Raw genomic sequence first — 20,903 nt, 5'->3', positions numbered from 1 at the left:
ATATACTTACATCAGTAAGTAGTAACCGGGAACAACGGATTAACGTGTCTTCCTAAACACGGCTTCTTCAAGCTTATGGTATGTCATTATCATCATCAGCCGTACGACGCCCACTGCTGGGCATAGGCCTCCCCCAAGGATCTCCACGACGATCGGTCCTGCGCTGCCCGCATCCAGCGGCTTCCCGGGACCTTCACCAGATCGTCGGTCCACCTTGTAGCGGGCCTACCCACTGAGCGTCGTCCGACACGTGGTCGCCATTCGAGAACCTTTCCGCCCCAGCGGCCTTCGGTTCTCCTCGCTATGTGTCCTGCCCACTGCCACTTCAGCTTGGCAATTCTCCGAGCTATGTCGGTGACTTATGGTATGTACATAACATAAATTAATCACGTGTACAAACTCTTGCTACTTCAATAGGGGAAGTCTACTACCTAATGTCAGTTAAAAAGGGCCTGGCTGGGTAAACTGCAATGAAATACTACCGACAATGTTTGCGATTCACTATGTATCGATATAAGGGTTCTCACACACGAACGATACAGTCGTGTTAGTGACATCGTAACGAAAGGGACGGACGATTGACAACTATTAATTTTAAAATGAATATTTAACCCGGGCGTATAAAATAGACATCTCGTTGATATGAAACCCGTTTGAAGTGTGCTGACAACTTAATTCTGTGGGGTATTGGTCAATATACAATTTTTGGGAGGGCTTTTTAATTTCTGCCTGTCGATCATTCGTCCGTCATTTTTCTTTTCAGCGATAATGACTATTTTTTGACGTGACTTTTTGTAGATTTGCCACAAATGGCATTAACTACTTGGCCGGACAAATGGGGAGCGCTGAGGGCTCTCACCCGGTACAAAATTTAAGACACACGCCTTAGGGTGCCCAGATGGGCGCGGACCTTGGCACCGGGCGTCGTCTGAGAGGGTAATATTTGAAGGAATTAATCGACCCTAGTGGGCCGATAGCGATAAGCGCCGAATGAGGGAAATCATCGACCGAAAATAGCAACGAGGGGGTTAAAATGGCCACAGCGAAGCAATTCATCTAAGAAAGCAATAAGGCAATTTGACATTTACGCATATATAAAAGTAAGTGCGCAATGCAAACAAATGTCAAATAGCAATATTGGTTTCTTAGATGAATTGCTTCGATGTGGCCATTTTAACCCCTCCCTGTTTAAGTAGCTACTGAAATAAATAAATAAAATCATTTTATTACCCACGACGGAACGGAGCAGGTATATGCGTTTAGGGTGAAAGATGTTTGTGTGTGCGTTTCATTGCGTTGCGTAAAATCATTTTATTTCAAGCATATTTACATTAGCAATTATAAAATTAAAATTCCAAAATCAATAGAACAAAATAGTAAAATTAAATTAAGTTAAAATTAAATCAAATTAGAAAAACACTCAAATAAATATTACAAAACTTCGCGGTTTGTAGAAGCCTTTAGTGGAAAAACGATACCTACAAGGCCTGGGTGTGATGGCAATGCAAAATAGAACAAATATGTACTTACATAATAGTACATATACATACATAAACAGCCTATATTCGTCCCACTGCTGGGCACAGGCCTCCCCTCAATCAACCGGAGGGGGTATGGAACATACTCCACCACGCTGCTCCAATGCGGATTGGTGGAGGTGTTTTTACGGCTAATAGCCGGGACCAACGGCTTAGCGTGCCCTCCGAAGCACGGAATCATCTTACTTTTTCGGACAATCAGGTGATTCAAGCCTGAAAAGTCCTTACCAAACAAAGGACAGTCTCACAAAGTGATTTCGACAATGTCCCCATCTGGAGTCGAACCCGGACCTCCAGATCGTGAGCCTAACGCTCTAACCACTAGACCACGGAGGCTGTCAACTAACATAATAGTAGTGACATAATAGTAGTTTTTATTAATTGGCTGCACTCTTCATTATAATTCGTTAATGGTGGTGGATTATGGTAGACACCACCTAAGCTTATTTTAAGTTATACATGTCATTTTCCTCTCCACTGAAAAGGAAAGGGACGAAATCGAGAGGCATTAAATTTATGGAACACAAAATACCCTTTCAATTTTTTATATTGGCCAATAACCCGACAGAATTAAGTTGACAGCACACGTCAAACAGGTTGCATATGAACGAGACGCCTATTTTATTTGCTCGGGTTATTCTTTCATTTTTAAATTAACAGTAATAATCAATAATGCGTCCCTTTCCTTTTCGGCGTATAAGAAAATGACGGGTATAACTTAAAATAGAATGTCTGCAGGAATCGGGGCCAATAGATACGGACTACTAAGTCCCATGTAGTAAGTATGTATAATTGTCTTGAAATTCTACTTTGCATAGGAATTAACGTGCCTTCCGAAGCTCGGATCATCTTACCTTCGGACAATCGGGTGATCAACCTGTAACTTCCTATCCAAATTAGGGGCCACAAAGTATTTTTTGTGATATGTACCCAGCGGGATTTGAACCCAGGACCGCCGGATAGTAAGCCCAATGCTCAACCACTGGACCACGGAGGTCGTCAATTATGTCTATTAAAGTAGGAAGACTTGTAAGTTGTCCGGATACGACTTCCGGACAGTTTTCTAGGGTTCCGTACCCAAATTGTAAAATCGGGACCCTATTGCTAAGACTTCGCTATCTGTCTGTTCGTCTGTCTGTCACCAGGCAGTATTTCAAAAACCGCGATAGTTTGACAGTTTAAATTTTCACAAATTAAGTATTTATTTATGTTACCGCCACAACAAAAAATACTAAAAACAAAACAAAATAAAATAAATATTTACTAAGACGGGCTCCCATACGACAAACGCGATATTTTTGTCGTTTTTTGCTCGATATCAATAATGGCAACAGGCCACATTAAAGCAATTCATCTAAAAAAGCAATATTGCAATTTGACATTTGCGCATATAAAGGTAAGTGTGCAATGCACACAAATGTCAAATAGCAATATTGGTTTTTTAGATGAATTGCTTTAATGTGGCGTTTTATCCTCCAGGTAAGCAATATGAAATTTGTGTACCTACTGTTTTTTTTTACGTGACTTATTGTAGATTTGCCGCAGATGGCATTAACTATAGCCAGTACAAAGTTTAAGACAATAGGCCTATGGGTGCCTAGAAAAAATATTTGAAAGAATTAATGGTTGAGGGAAGTCGTCGACCACGCCGGCGCGGCGGGGTCGGTATCGGGGTCCTGAAGTGTCTGGTATCGCGAGCTGATTGGCTGTCTCTATGGCTAGAGTAATTGGGTACCTACTGTTGTTTACCTAGTCTGTTGTGGTACGGAACCATTCGTGCGCGAGTCCGAATCGCACTTGGCCGGTTTTTGTGTTTGTAATGCACCGTATCGTGATAGGTTAAGAGTACATGGCCGATAAAAACATGTGCATCGTGTAGTTCTCTTATGGTGAAAACCACATAGATAGCCGCCCTTTTGAAAAATCACATAAGAATATGATTTTGAGGAATTGCTTCAACTGTTTTAAGACAGTAGTTAAACAGAAACTTTATAAAAAAGGTTATTATAAAGTTAGTGATTATTTAGAAGTTTTATGAATGCATAGGATTAACTGTCTGAGAACTGATATTAGGTAGATAAATTACTCAATTGTATAAAAATATTTTATGTTTATTTTTTAAAAAAGAACGTCTAGGGCCCTGTGCCGAGGTTTTTCTTGCAGCTTCTTTTCCCCGGCTATACAGGTTGTGAGAAGCTGCACTAGTTTTAGGCAGATGAGACGTTCGTTATGTAAAAATTTACGATTCAAAGTGTAACTATGTTACCTACTGAATTAAAGAAATATTTGAATTGAGCCGTGGTAGCCCAGTTGGTAGAACGCTTGCCTCTCACTTTGAGATCGCAGGTTCGAATCCAGCACAGGTCTAAACCAATAATTGTCAGATTTGTTTTCGAATTCATGTTTGGGTCATAAATGATTATCACATGCTCAGCGGTGAAGAAAAACGCCGTGAGGAAACCCACATTCCCGAGAAATGCATTTTCGGAGCTATGTGACCTAATCTGTATTGGGCTGGTTTACCCTTCGCGGGTTGAAAGGTCAGACAGGACCCTGTGAAAAACGGAATAATGCTAGGAGATGATGATGATGATGAACTTAAGCACACTTTCGAAATAAAAAGGACTCGATTAATGTATAGTTAATAGATATAAATTACTCTGAACCGGCGTGCGTGTATGAAGCGATTGATGAATGTGGAGGAAGCAAGAGAAGTGTGTCAGGATCGAAGCAAATGGAATTCTATAGTCTCTGCTTACCCCGGTGGGAAATAGGCGTGAGTTTATGTATGTATGTGTATGTATAAATTACAATAAATGATTACGACTGATACGACGACTCGATACGACTGCATGCAGTCAAATAAATATAGTCTGCCGCCATCGGGGGTCCAACCGGCCTCCATTACTTATTTGTTTCTAATACTAGATTTAAGTTTGTAATGTTACTAACAAATATGGATGTTTTTATAAGTCCGAAATAAACTTTTTATTCATCATCACATTCGCCTGAGGGTGTGAGTTTTCATCTCGACCTCCTCCGTGCTTCGGAAGGCACGTTAAGCCGTTGGTCCCGGCTGCATTAGCAGTCGTTAATAACCATCAATCCACACTGGGTCCGCGTGATGGTTTAAGGCCCGATCTCCCTATCCATCCATAGGGAAGGCCCGTGCCCCAGCAGTGGGGACGTTAATGGGCTGATGATGATGAGCCTTTTTATTATTATTAATAAATAATAAATTTATTTTTGTCTTATAATTTGAATTTATTTAGTTATTACATAATTTATTTATTTATTTATTTATTTATTTATAAAAAAGGTACACCAACAGCTTATATAATAAAACATTAAATAAAACAACAAATAATTTAATTACAATAATTTAAAACATTAAATAATTTAATTACAATTAACGATTACAATTAACATTTTTTTAATAAATAAAAACAAAAAGTATAGGCATCCACCACAGCTTTCGTCAAAAAAAATTATAGTTCAAAAATTACGAACTATTTTTTTTTACTTGGCACCGAGTTCAGAATTATAAAATTAATTAACTACTTAATTGAAAATACGTACTTATTACTTTGTGCGAAGTAAATTTATTTATTGCTTTTTAGTTTTGCGTTTGAAATCGGTTATTTTTTGTTATATTTTTTTTTTGTCGTGACTTATTGTAGATTTGCCGCAGATGGCATTAACTACTTGGCCGGACAAATGGGGAGCGCTGAAGGCTCTCACCCGGTACAACGTTTAAGACATCAGACCTGAGGGTGCCTAGTTGGGCGCGAACCTCGGCTCAGGGCGTCGTCTGAGAGGAAAAATATTTGAAAGAATTAATCGACCCTAGTGGGTCGATAGCGATAAGCGCTGAATGAGGGAAATCGTCGACCACGCCGGCGAGGTCGGTATCGGGGTCCTGAAGTGTTTGGTGTCGCGAGCTGATTGGCTGCCTCTATGGCTAGATTATAAAGTTAATTTTATGTAAGTAGTAGTTTTGCAGATCATTGTATTAGCAAATTCCTTACAGCGTCTATTCATAGTGTTCGTTGCCATTGTCGGCCATTATTGTGTTAAATAATGTGTTTCCGACTATGGCCGGCTGTTCCGAGATAATCAAGACTGGTCGTCCATTGTACGGCCGAGATTGTTCGTCTTCCACACACATCCCGTGTTCATACGAAAATAGAACGTTCTACTAACATGCTTTTTTTATTTATTTATTTATTTATTTACTATGGTACATCAACAGCAGTACATACACAAACACACAATATAAAATACACAAAGGAAAAGTTCCGGTATGCCTGCCAATTATAGATGCACACAACACTGATAATAAAAAGTATAAACTAAAGTGAGCTTAAAAAGAACAATAATAATTGAAAATAAAATTTAAGAAAGAAAAAACATAAATCGTCTAACTAATACAACACAACAACGTTTAAATGGTATGAAAAAATCAAACGAAAACTAAAACTATTGCAGAATAAAACTTAGAGATAGGTGGTTAAGTACATAAAATTATAAAATTACATAAAATTATTAGTGGTGTGGATAAGTTTCAGCATTTTACTTTTAAATTGAATAAATGAATCGTTGTGTATGTCCACATCACTGTTGTTTAATTCGTTCGTTTTTGACGTGACTTATTGTAGATTTGCCACAGATGGTATTAACTACTTGGCCGGATAAATGGGGAGCGCTGAGAGCTCTCACCCGGTCTAGAAACGCGGTAGCGTGTCAAGCCAAGTTCAAGAAACAGAACTGGCGAGCCGCACCGTGTGTAATATAACATATCATATTATTATCTTCTTATAACATAAGATAATGTATTGTAGCCTAAGGTCTGTCTTGGCTAGTTTTCATATATGAATTATAGCCTTCGCAAGTTCTAAACCTACAAGTATATGTCGGCTCCTATTTTATATTTCCGAAAATTTGGATTGTTGGTAGAAACTAGCGATCAAACATAATAATTCGTTGGTAGGTTTATAAAAACTAGCCAAGACAGTCCATAGGCTACAATACATTATCTTATGTTATAAGAAGATATGATATGTTATACTGTTACTTATAAATACATTTCAGGACTGACCATTGAACTTGGCACCCATTTAGATCTCACTTCTTTTGTCGTTGAAGTCAACAACCAAGGCATTTATCATAATATTGAACTTGGCTCTCATTTCACATTTATATTTTTGATTGGATACAAATAAGACAACACGCCTGAGGGTGTCCAGTTGGGCGCGAACCTCGGCTCAGGGCGTCTTCTGAGAAGAAGAATATTTGAAAGAAGTAATCGAATAAAGAGAATGAGGAACTTTCCTGAATACGTTCCTTAAGAATAATACAGATGGCGCTGTAAAGATTTTCCAAAATTGACTCACTGATTCATTCTTCTATCGTGTGGGTTGTCAGGTGGATTACCAACCTCATCAACCATGGTGTCTGGGTTACTATTGAGCCGCCAAAGGCTCCTGGCATGGCTCAAGTAGTGACTACTCACTTACATCAGTGTGTAGTAACCGGGACCAACGGCTTAACGTGCCTTCCGAAGCACGGATCATCTTACTTTCGGACAATCAAGTCAAATCAGCCTGTAATGTTCTCATCAAACTAGGGATCGCAAAGTAATTTTTGTGGTGTTTCCCCACCGGTAATCGAACCTGGGACCTCCGGATCGTGAGCCCAACGCTCAACCACTGGACCATGGAGTTCGTTGAGTCATTGAAGAATGGTCTATTTTGAAGCGAGTAATGTGAAAAGTGTATAAAATTGTAATTACGATGCTGATGGGTCGTTTCCTGTACTGGTTACCTACCTACGTTTGACATTGAACTCTATCCACACGTGGTATGTTTACTTTATGATTATGTCACAAGCACAATGGGTTTTTGGATCAATTTCCTATGACATTACGTTATGGTCACTCTCTTGTCGGTGGAGCAATCGCCGTTATTCCATAGATAGGGCGTGTAGAACGGTGGTTGCCTCAATCGCCTTCCGTTCCGCAGTACACCGACCAATTTCTCAATCGGTGATGTTCTAGCTAGAGCCCTACCAGAATCCATTTCCTCGGCCTCCAACCAGTACTCATCAACATTTGTTTTATTGGCGGCGAGGATGCGCTGCCGCCATAGGATGTTTTTCGGGGTACCGAACAGAGCATAGTACCCTGCTAGTCACGAGTTGGTAGTGTGACTAGGGATCGACGATCCAACGAACGTTATGGGCAAGAGTACCAAACCGGCGAGCACGCATGAAGTCTTCGATGAGAGTGGAAGAAGCGAATGTGGTGTGTCAGGATCGAAGTAAGGTCTCTGCCTACCCCAACGGGAAATAGGCATGATCCTGTGTATTTTGACTAGCCATAAAGCTTAAGGGTGGCTTTTTTTTTGACGTGACTTATTGTAGATTTGCCGCAGATGGCATTAACTACTTGGCCGGGCAAAGGGGAAGCGCTGAAGGCTCTCACCCGGTACAACGTTTAAGACAACAGGCCTGAAGGTGCCCAGTTGGGCGCGAACCTCGGCTCAGGGCGTCGTCTGAGAGGAAAAATATTTGAAAGAATTAATCGACCCTAGTGGCGCGATGGCGATAAGCGCTGATTGAGGGAAATCGTCCATCACGCCGGCGGGGTCGGTATCGGGATCCTGAAGTGTTTGGTGTCGCGAACTGATTGGCTGCCTCTATGGCTAGAGTAATCGGGTCGTTGGGACTTAAGGGTGGCAACACTATGTGTCTGTCTGATAAAATAAACACTAGATAGTACGTACACTCACTCACGTTGGAACAGAATCATTTTTTTGTTGTTAATAGGCTAGTTTCCAACTAGTCAAATCAGTTACTTTTTACTAAACGTGAACACACGAAATTCCTATGGAATTTGTATGAAAAAGCACACTGTGACGTCGTAGAAAAACGTAACAAAATGACATAAAATATAATAATTTATTAGTAAATAATTATAGTGGAACATTGTCTCTATCCGACCTCAGTGGTCATGAAAAGTTACAAACTTGATAGCACAGATATCAAATTCCATGATATCTGTCATTTAAAATGTAAAATTCTACACTCGAGTAAGTTAAGTAGGTATATAATTTTATCTGACGTCATAAAATTATATAACGCCAAACTTTTGTCTAATCTTAATGGCGTTTTAGTCGTGTTTATTGAGTAGAATATTTTCTTTTATTAATTACATTTATCATCACCATTTTGTTTACACCCGTCGCGACGAACTCTGACGTGGTGTGCACGTGGAAAACGCAAAAGGGGGCGGCCCAAAGAGACCTGGCGACGCTCTGTTGTTCGAAAACTAAACACTCGCAATGTTATTATGCGAGCAAGCTATAGAGATGGCAAAAGGTCGCGAGGAGTGGAAATCTGTTATTCAAGCCCGAGGCCGCCCGCGCGTTCGTCCACATGGATTTCGGTTTCCGCGGTAAGAATTTCCGATTTTTTAAATGATTAATATTTAAAAAAAAATCGTATATATATAGCTCAATCACTACACAGCCCTAATCATAGGCCTGGCTTTTTTGTAGGACCATTTAAGATTAAACACTTCCATAATATCATACATTACATAATATATGTAACGGTTTCTGTTAGCGCACGCCAGAATTGCTCGCAGATGGTAGATTTTTTCCTACTTACTTTCCTACTTATCGTCACGTTTTTCACACAGTATCTTTAGATGTATAAGCTACATTATTGTAAAGTATCATTTAAATCCATTCAGTAGTTTTTTCGTGAAAGAGTAACAAACATCCATACTCACAAAGTTTCACATTTATAATATGAGTAAGATATATCTACTTTGTAAGGGTATGATAATTATAATTTGATATAATCCGAATACAAATACTCTTTGTTTATGTTATATTAATTCCAGAGGATGACAGTTTCATCCTGTATTGTGTATATCCTGTATCACATGACTAATTTAAGAGCCACGCTCTTGTCGGTGTATCATTCTCTATGCTACTTTTTAGGGATACTTACCTAAGTCGTAAAAATAATTTAACAATTTTTTTAAATTTAAATAAATAAATATTAAAAATAAGAATATAAATTGATTTAATAGCATATTCTAGATATTTTTTTATTCAAATTATAATGGCAATAAATAATAAATTCACATAATTATATTGATTTGTATTGATTTAATTAAATTGTCTTTGCATTTATTGACTTTCTTGTTAGAAAAAGTATCATTTAATAAAATAAAAGTTACATCAGGAACTAGATTGTTATTTAAGTCAATTATAGGTGCACACAACATTTGCTGTGTAAGACAACGTAATCGTTTAGGGAGATAACTAAGAGCTACGCTCTTGGCGGTGGTGCATCTCCATACTACTTTTTTAGGGAAAAATAGAGCTGTGGTTTCCCTCTTGCCTTCCGCCCCGCAGTACTCTGTCTGACGCGATTGGGATGGCGCCCAGAGTAGTCTATTTCAAAGCTGTACTAGGACTCCCTATCCGCCGCCTCTTAATAGTGGCAGTTACTGCTGCCCTCTGTCAGGTTCTAAGTTACAGTCCCTGTGACTCGCATAAATAAGCAATATACTGTATAATACAGAGTGTTAGTGACATCGTAACGTATACTGAGGGGGATGATACAGACCATGATTCTGAGTTAATATCAAGTGGAATTTAATGTCGGAAAATTCATGGAAAATAGTAGTTATTAAGTATGGTTCATGAAAATATTTACCTACTTAATTAAATAGAAATAAAGAGGGTTTTTAGGTACACCATATTTATATTTCATTATTTTATAAAGATATACAAACTTCACAAGGTCAAAAAAATATGATATTTATTAGGTTAATTATAAAATTGCTTTCACTACTCTAAACTCCTACCGGAAACGAATAATTTACTTATCGCATTATGTAGATTATAAATATTTGAATTCGTAATCTTAAATTTATCTGTGGGTAATATCGTTATATCGGTACCGTATGGCAATGCAGGACGGAAGGGGCAAATCACAGGGACTGTAACCTGACACAGGGCAGCAGTAACTGTCAGTACTTACTATTCAGACGCGGAGGACATTTGTCCTAGTACGGCTTTGAAATAGACTACTCAGGGCGCCATCCCACTCGCGTCAGACAGAGTACTGCGGGGCGGAAAGCAAGAGGGAAACCACTGCCCATTTGTTCCCTAAAAAAGTAGCATGGAGATGCACCACCGACAAGAGCGTAGCTCTTGGTTATCTACCTAAACGATTACGAGTACGTTGTCTTAAATTGCAAATGTGGTGTGCACCTATAATTGACTTACTTATACATATATATATAACAATCCAGTTCCACATGTAACTTTTATTTTATTAAATGCTACTTTTTCTAACAAAAAAGTCAATAAATGCTAAGACAATTTCATTAAATCAATTTGTATTCTTATTTTTATTTAATTTAATTTTAAAAATTTGTTAAATTATTTTTACGACTTAGGTAAGTACGTTTATCAATTTTTTCCGTTACAATCTAAAATTGTTAATGGGATTGAATAAATGAAATGATAATATCATTTTAAGGATATAGATAGGTAAATCAAATCGATCACGAACTTGTTATTTTCCTCAAAATCGCTGTAGGTACTTTAATTTTCCTTCCTGTTATAAAAAGAGCGTTTTTGTCCGACGATTCCAATACTGGAAATTGGCAAGTGCAAAATACCTACCTACTTGTGAAATTGTAAAAAAAATTACGTGCATATTTGCACTTGATAATGATAAAAATGTGATAGGAGTCACCGTCTGTCGATTACAGCATATTCGATTAAGATTATTTGAAATTACGAAAAAAATGTGTTCTGATATAATATTAAATATAGAATATTTTGAATGTTAAATAAACCATAGACAAAGTTCTCTCTCTCTCTCTCTATTTAAGAGCTGCGCTCTTGTCGGTGGAGTAATCGCCATTCCTCTCTTCCCGCCAAAACCTTCACCTCCCGATACGACACGACCTGCACCTTCTCTTTTATATGTTTCATAAATGTTCTCCTAGGGATTCGAACCTGGGACTTCACGGTGTTTTAATGAATGGTTAATGAATCATATTTCTTTATCTACGTATCCATAAACTGCCTATATACGCCCTACTGCTGGGCACAGGCCTCCCCTCAATCAACGGGAGGGGGTATGGAGCATACTCACCACGCTGCTCCAATGCGGGTTGTTGGAGGTGTTTTTACGGCTAATAGCCGGGACCAACGGCTTAACGTGCCCTCCGAAACACGGAATCATCTTACTTTTTCGGACAATCAGGTGATTCAAGCCTGAAAAGTCCTTAAACCAAACAAAGGACAGTCTCACAAAGTGATTTCGATGATGTCTCCATCGGGAATCGAACCCGGACCTCCAGATCGTGAGCCTAACGCTCTAACCACTAGACCACGGAGGCTGTTTATCTACGTATATTTAATAGGAAACAACGGAGTTATGTATTTAATAAGTAGGTATCTTAAATGCCTTGACTGTTATCGAAACTGTATCTGAAACTTTTGACGCATTTATATATTAGTCAATAAAGATTAAGATAATTTACTCATGGTGTGGTTGGCCACATAGGCAGTATTTTCCTTATCTTTATCATTTGGTAATAATGCTAATCCTAATCAACATTAAAAAAATGACGACTTATGATAGAAAAAAAATAGGATTAAACTTTATATTTTGGACATGTGAGTGGGAGGATATGGTAGTGGAATTCTTTGCCGTCTTCTGTACGAGTGTTTCCGAATGCATATAACCCGGGTGCTTTCAAAGCCATAGTGAACAGGTACCTTCTGGGCGAGCTCGCTCCATCTTAGGCCTTGTCAATGCCGTCGGGCAAATCTGGGGCCAAGAGACCCATCAAAGGTAAAAAAAAAATGTCTTTTTAACTTCTATTGATAAATGAATTTGAACAAATTAAATGGAAAAAAGCCCCCTCCATGTAAAATACACATGGAAAAAAGATTGAATTTACCTACTCGTATATCTAGATTGGTCCTATATTCTTCTAGCCCATATGTGATATCCATCAAAATTTAAATAAACTGCCTAACATATCACACATCACCAGCCCATTAACGTCCCCACTGCTGGGGCACGGGCCTTCCCTATATCCATAGGGAGATCGGGCCTTAAACCACCACGCGGGCCCAGTGCGGATTGGTCACCTAACCTAACATATTAAAAGACGAAAAAAGTGGCAAAACATTAAAGAAATAAAATAACTTCTAATTAATAAAACACGTACTTACATCAGGTAAGTATAGTAACCGGGATCAACGGCTTAACGTGCCTTCCGAAGCACAGATCGTCTTACTTTCAGACAATCAGGTGATCGGCCTGTAATGTCCTAACCAAACTAGGGATCACAAAGTGATTTTTGTGATATTTCCCCACCGGGATTCGAACCCGGGACCTCCTGATCGTGAGCCCAACGCTCAACTACTGGACCACGGAGGCCGTTATATGGTGTTGACCTCATGTAAGACAGGATTTAATCCTAAAGTGACTGCAAGTTATTGATGAGTTGCTAACCTAACCTAATAGTTCAATATACCTAGGTAAACAACATAATGCCAAAAGTAGGTACAGAGATAAAGTACTTGTTCAAGATATTGTATACAATTAATTATAAATAGTTTGTCACCCATTTGACCGTGTAAAGATACATTGGTGATTGAAAACGTGATCATATCATTTCTTTGACCTGTACCTGCTGCGTGAGTGGCGCTGTCGCGTCGATGCGACATATAACGCGTCCTTGGCCCCATAGGTAGACGCAACGGAAGCTACTTATCGTCGCGTTATATTAAAGACCACGTCTTTTTGAAAAGACACTTTCTTATGTAATTTTCTTCAACAAAACCTTGATTTCTTTTCATTAATTTCAATCCGGGTACACATTTTTCCTAGATTAAGGCTAACTTGTCTATCATTAATCGTATTACTTTGCTAGGTTTTCTTCAACAAAAATCAGATCAGGGGGTTAAAAAGGCCATACTTACTGAAGCAATTCATCTAGAAAAGCAATAATGCAATCTGACATTTGGACATAAAAAGTAAGTGCGCAATGCACACAAATGTCAAATAGCAATATTGCTTTTTTAGATGAATTGCTTTGATGTGGCCTTTTTAATCCCCCAGAATGTGATTTTTCAAAAAGGCGTTTACTATTATAAGGCGGGGTTATGTAGATAAATGCACCGGGTGAGAACCTTCAGCGCTCCCCATTTGTCCGGCCAAGTAGTTAATGCCATCTGCGGCAAATCTACAATAAGTCACGTCAAAAAAAAAAGTACATAAATGTCGTGTATGAGCACAAGTCTATTGGCCAAAGCAAACTCGCGACATATTTTGTCATTATCGCGTCGCGCGGCGTAACTTAACCCATGCAATTTTGCGCGCGGTCTTCTGTTACTGATTACTATGGCCTACACACATTTTAGTGGAACATGTTCGACGGCACAGATTCGGACCTTATTCCGGATCCCTCGCGGTTCCTAGCTTTGACTCCAAGCGAAAAATCTGGACCCGATTGAACCGGTGTTGGACCAACCACAGAAAGTCAAACCATCACCTACATAAATGGGGCTTAAAGGAGTCGCCATACTGTGAATGTGGTCACCTGGATCAAACCATATCTCACATAGTGAACGAGTGCCCTCTGTACCGGTTCCCAGGTGGAATAGCCGAGCTAGCTGCATTGTGCGACGGATGCGGCAGAGACTTGGTTAGGGGAGCTCTGTCAAGAAATCTTTGTCAAGTTTATCGCGATAATTTTTATTACAGTTCAAATGATGAACCCACAAAGTAATAATTGGACACTTTACTGGAATAAGCCACCATTGGTGATAAGAAGGGTCATAAGGTCACAATAAAAATAATATCATGACTATCTTTGTTCAGGAATTATTGTTATGTGGAAGTTCGCAAAAATATTATAATGACGTAGTTAATGACAACTTCAAGGTCACAAAAATACACATTTAATGCGTGTTTTTACCGTAGTATATATACGTATAGACCATATAGAGCAACACGGGCAAGTCGTAGGACGCAAGCGTTTTCCTCTGCCAAAGTGTTTGCACATTTGAACAATCCAAACGTACTAATTATACTTCTATGAACCGCGGAAATAAACATGGATAATTATTAAGTTAAAAATAAGTACTGAATTTATTCACGTGTATGTGACACACAGACGTTTGATAAATCAATTTCACGATAAGTAGTAGGTACTTAGTCGTAAACAAATCGCAAAATACGACATATACCTTCATAGCCCAATAAAGACATTGAATTGAATTGAATACATAAATTCACACTGAACGGTGCTGATTTCAGTTCACACCATCTACGAGTATATATCGATATTAATCGACCCGCTAGGGTCGATAAATATAATCAACCCGCTAGAGTCGATTAATTCTTTCAAATATAATCCCCTTAGACGACACTCTGAGCCGAGGATCGCGCCCAACTAGGCACCTCAGGCCTGTTGTCTTAAATCTTGTACCGGGTGAGAGCCCTCAGCCGCGCTTCCCATTTGTCCGCCCAAGTAGTTAATGCCACTTGCGGCAAATCTACAATAAGTCACGTCAAAAAAAAGGTTTTACGAACAGTATGTAAGTAGTAGTTTTCAAAACACTTAGGAATGACTTTGTAAGTGCGGAATTAATTTAGTAAGTCAAAAAGTTTATACAAACTTATTACTTATTTGTTTATTAATAAGTAAGTTTTGTTATAATTATTACTTATTATATAGAACCGAATATAACGTGTTATGTACTGATATTCTACTCACTACATACATTTACTGTGTGCCTCGGTATTTTAATCTGTTCGTATAATTATGCATTTTATTATTTTATTGATGTTCATATATACCCACTTGATGATAAACAATTATTATCACAGCTGTTTTTTGTATGATACAAGTATTGAATGAATTAAAAGATATTTTCAGGTCTTGATGTATGTTTTCTAGTGCATGTGGTTTATTGTCGAAATATTTTAGTGCATTTAATAAATGTTATTTTTAATTTTATAAACTCTTTATTGTACACATTAGTAGGCATAGTTAACAAGAACAAAAAAAGGAATAAAAGGTGGGCTTATCTCTAAAAGAGATATCTTCCAGCGAACCCCGCATGGTGTGAGAGGTCAATAAAGGTGCGGTTTTATTGAAATGAATTTTAAAAAATCCTAAAAAAATATAAATCTTGTGTTTTATTAGCTTTTTAATAGTGGATTTCGAACGCAAATCAAAGCGGTTTTAATTAAGTACCTGATAATGTCTCATTATTATTCAATCCATGCTAATGAGTGACCGCGCACTTTACTGCATTTTAAACTTTGCTGTAACTGAAATCAATTCAACAAAACACCAGCAGTTTCCGATAACCATGACCCGGTCTGTGCTACACTTTATCGATGTCTATAAAATCACATCCGTTCAAATTTTACATTATTAAACAAAAAGAGAACAACCAAAACAAGCATGAACTTCGATTCAATTCTAAACCGACAAAATCAAATTGTCGTGTCACATTTCTAATCCGTCACGGATTAAACACCAATCACAACGAGTTGTTTAATTTTCGAATTTTAAAATTAGCGCGGGATTTTCTTTTTATAAATAAATTGGCGCGCGGGTGTTTTATCGGGCAAACTTTTTTCTTTTTAAATTAAAGTTAAGTTGGCACTGGTAAATTGACATACCGACGCCGGCGATGATGTATTGCCGCCACAGTTGTCCCGCCTCCATTCTGTACGCCTGTTGGTTGACTGGCGCGCCGGTGCCCACCGGGTCGTAAGCGTATTCTCTATCAGCCATACGTCAGTGTGTGACGTCAGGAGACGCGACCCGACGATGTGTTTACGTTGCGGGTGCAAATTAGGGTTGGCAGACTCCCAAAATCCCGTGTCCAAATCTGCAAACAGAGATTTCTCGGTGAAGGCCGCTTTGACACTTGTACGTGTCTATTTACAATTTTTCGTCAAATAAACTAGATTAATTATCGCGTTAATTATATAGAGTTGGGGTAGATAGAAATCTTAAGTAGATTATTTCAGTTTTTATCACAATGTCTAATGATATAATTGATATTTGTGGTTGATATAGATAATAAATCATGTTGGAAGTGATTTTGAACTAACTGCAATTTTTTTTAATAATTTGATACAGACCTCCCCTTTAAAAAACCTCCTCAGAGAGTACTTAATACTTAAAAGCTATTACATATATACATTTTTATTATATATTAGGTTATAATGTAGTTGTTGTTGAATAGCCTCTGTGGTCTAGTGGTTAAGCGTTATGCTCACGATCCGGATGTCCGGGTTTGATTCCCGATGGGGACATTGTCGAAATCACTTTGTGAGACTGTCCTTTATTTGGTAAAGACTTTGCAGGCTTGAATCACCTGATTGCTTGAAAAAGTAAGATGATTCCGTGATTTGGAGGGCACGTTAAGCCGTTGGTCCCGGCTATTAGCCGTAAAATCACCTCCACCAACCCGCAGTAGAGCCGCTGCTCCATGTAAGGTTGCAGGGTGGCTTACTCCAACACGCTTGGTGGAGTATGCCCCGTACCCCCTCCGGATGATTGAGGGGAGGCATGTCCCCAGCAGCGGGATGTATATAGACTGTTTATGTTTTAAATTGGGTCGTGTAGGTACTAGGTTCAAGATAAAGTATGAAATTCTGATTACTAAATAAAGATAGGTTTAAAACTAACGAAAAAAATTTAAATTTATGTATTTTAATCAAGAAAAACAAAACAAGTCCGACATTTTCAAGCTCTAAGAGCCTACCAACCGGTGTTTGAACACCGGTTCAACAAAACTATATGGTAATATTTATAGAGTCTGGAGCCTAAACTAGGAAACCCTGTATTTTAGGACTCCAGGCCTTCACATCCAGAAAGTCATGGTCAAGAGAAAATACCAAAAAAAAAATATATTTGCAAAAAGACAAAAGATTCTAAGATATTTTTGAGTTCACGGTAATGAAATGATATTGACTTTCGGTGTTTGAACTCCCTTGCGTTACTCAGAATCAGAATCAGAATCATTTATTCAACATAATTATCATGGATAAACTTGTTGAAGGTCAATGTAACATTTTTGAATTTACGTCATTTCGCAAGGTGTTATGGCTGAGGAGAAGAAATGACAAGAAACTGCAACAGCAACACATCTTTTAAATCAATGAGGGTACATTACAAGTTATTTAATAACTAGAGGAACACATTCAATACCAGACATTTTTATCATTTAGGTAATCATTAATCTTATAATAAGCTTTTTTACAAAAAGTAAGCTTCACGTGAGATTTAAATTTATTCTCTGACAAATTTAAAATATTATCTGGTATTTTATTGTAAAAACGTATACATAACCCCAAAAAAGATGAATTTAATTTACTTAATCTAGAATTTTGAACAACAATTTTATTTTTATTCCTTGTACTTATTGTAAGTATGCCTTTCACAGTTTCTCGGAACTACTCCCTTGAGTTACTTGCGTAACATCAGTTCCTTGCCACAAACAGCATTATAACAGCAACCAGCTAAGCTTTCGATTCTATTTCAGAGCATAAACATCGTTTTATCATCCATTTAGATCATACAAACAAACAAATATAATGCAGTTTGAAGATTTATTTCAAAGCACAAGATTTACGCGTTAGTTTGGAAATTGCCGTGGTTAGTTTTCTTCTATCGTGTGGGTTGTGAGGTGGATTACCAACCCCATCAACCCTGGTGTTAGGGTTATTCAGTAATAACCCTGCCTCCATAGGCCCCTGACATGACTCATGTAACGACTACGTACTTACATCAGTAAGTAGTAACCGGGACCAACGGCTTAACGTGCCTTCCGAAGCACGGATCATCTTACTTTTGGACAATCAGGTGATCAGCCTGTAATGTCCTAACCAAATTAAGGATCACAAAGTGATTTTTGTGATTTTTCTTCACTGGGATTCGAACCCGGGACCTCTGGATCGTGAGCACAACGCTCAACCACTGGACCACGGAGGCCGTGGTTAATTCCAAAATAACATTGCTTCTGATTATGACTTGTGGCTACGATCACACCAAAATAAACTAAGCATATACTTACATTAATAAATAGTGGGTACCTAGTATCCTAGGTTTAGGTCTTGGTCTAGGAATTGGCCTTTGATAGACAAGAATGGAGAATGCTACACCGACAAGAGCGTGGCCCTTAAATTACTTAGTGACGATACTAGGTCAAGGTGCTGACTACTAAATAAAGACAGATCTAAAACTGACGAAAAACACTTCCTTTTTTCTATTTAACTTATTTTTTAATTTTTATCAAGTAAAGCGTTATAAAACGTCCGATGTTTTATCACCTTTTATATAACGACATAGGGTGTTTTTTCATACAAATTACATACATACATACATACATAAACTCACGCCCGTAATCCCAAATGGGGTGGGCAGAGCCACAAGTAATCAAAGACAACTTGCAGCCACTGTTGATACGAAGTCCTAAGATGGATATGATGAACCTTATGGTGATAAGGGATCAGCCTATCGCCCATAACATTAGTCCATCATGTTAGAGGACGCAATCCCTCTGTCGGTTTTTACGACATGCCCGGGAAGACAAGCAGCTGAACGTGTTCTATGTTTTTTATTTGCTCCCAGAACAGCATAGAAGTTCATACAAATTCCCATAATAATTTCTTGTTTTGACGTTTAGTAAAGAGTACTTGATTTGACTAACCTGTTAACGTATTGTACATTGCAGATTACAGTGCATAAAAATAGTATCACCAAATTCTACTTTTTCAAGCATACACAATGAAAGAACGGACGGTACAAGTTACATTACGTTAACTACTGCCTATATAATAAAATAACAATTACTTAATAAAATATCTTAAGCTACACATATTCATAAAATATTAAAACTAAAATAACAAAACACCAAAATAAAAAAATCGAAATCTAAATTAAACATCAAAATTTACAATCTAAATATTCTTTGACGCTGTAAAAGCATTTCTCCACAAGCCAGTCTTTTAACTCATTTGTTTTAGTTTGAGATACCATATCTCTGTATACACATAACATAAACTGCCTATATACGTCCCACTGCTGGGCACAGGCCTCCCCTCAATCAACCGGAGGGGATATATCTCTGTATATTATATAAAATTCCACTTGATATTAACTCAGAATCATGGTCTGGATCATCCCCCTCAGTATTCGTTACGACGTCACTAACACCTACACATAACTTGTATGGCTTGTCTGGAAGAAATCGCTTTAAGCGATAAGGCCGCCATTTGCCATGTAATTAAGGGACTTTTTGTAATTATTTCTTTTTATTTTGGTGCAATAAAGTGTATTTAACAGCCTCCGTGGTCTAGTGGTTAGAGCGTTAGGCTCAAGATCTGGAGGTCCGGGTTCGATTCCCGATGGGGACATTGTCGAAGTCACTTTGTGAGACTGTCCTTTGTTTGGTAAGGACTTTTCAGGCTTGAATCACCTGATTGTCCGAAAAGTAAGATGGTTCCGTGCTTCGGAAGGCACGTTAAGCCGTTGGTCCCGGCTATTAGCCGTAAAAACACCTCCACCGACCCGCAGTGGAGCAGCGTGGTGGAGTATGCTCCATACCCCCTCCGGTTGATTGAGGGGAGGCCTGTGCCCAGCAGTGGGACGTATATAGGCAGTTTATGTTAAAGTGTATTTGTATTGTATTGTATTGTATTGTATTGTATGGCTACCTGTACGTACATTCATTCATATTCATTTATTCATTGCAAAGTCACAAGCAGTTACGGTTAAGTGAAATCGTAACGAATACTGAGGGGAAAGATTCCGCTCATGATTCTTATTTAATCATCATCATCAGCCCATTAACGTCCCCACTGCTGGGGCACGGGCGTTCCCTATGGATGAATAGGGAAATCGGGCCTTAAACCATCATGCGGGCCCAGTGCGGATTGATGGTTATTAACGACTGCTAATGCAGCCGGGACCAACGGCTTAACGTGCCTTCCGAAGCACGAAGGAGCTCGAGGTGAAAACTTTTTTTTTGTGGTCACCCATCCTATGACCGGCCTTTGCGAAAGTTGCTTAACTTCAACAATCGCAGACCGAGCGCGTTAACCGCTGCGCCACCGAGCTCCTCAAGAGCTGTCTGATTTAATATCAAGTGGAATTTTCCATCGCAAAAGTTTATAATTGAAAATAATATTAATAAACACAAAAAAAAACATCAATTTTGAGACGGAAAATCCACTTGATATCAACTCAGAACCATGGGCTGAATCGTCTCCCACAGTATTCGTTACGAT

At 38.4% G+C, this 20,903-nt stretch overlaps 2 protein-coding genes across 2 annotated transcripts in view; one reads left to right on the top strand and one right to left on the bottom strand.

Moving 5' to 3' along the window:
• Positions 1-16,530, bottom strand: part of LOC126377093 (facilitated trehalose transporter Tret1-2 homolog) — a 29,666-nt gene extending 13,136 nt beyond the window's left edge. The window contains exon 1 of the mRNA XM_050024751.1: positions 16,284-16,530. Coding sequence (XP_049880708.1) covers positions 16,284-16,398 — 115 coding nt within the window. The 5' untranslated portion in view covers positions 16,399-16,530. The remainder of the gene's footprint in view (positions 1-16,283) is intronic.
• Positions 1-20,903, top strand: part of LOC126377253 (uncharacterized) — a 215,036-nt gene that overhangs the window by 162,076 nt on the left and 32,057 nt on the right. The window lies entirely within an intron of this gene.

Source organism: Pectinophora gossypiella, chromosome 22 (genome assembly GCF_024362695.1).
Source record: "Pectinophora gossypiella chromosome 22, ilPecGoss1.1, whole genome shotgun sequence".
Taxonomy (NCBI): Eukaryota; Metazoa; Arthropoda; class Insecta; order Lepidoptera; family Gelechiidae; genus Pectinophora; species Pectinophora gossypiella.
The sequence above is the reverse complement of the archived record's forward strand: the minus strand, read 5'-3'. Positions and strand labels throughout refer to the sequence as shown.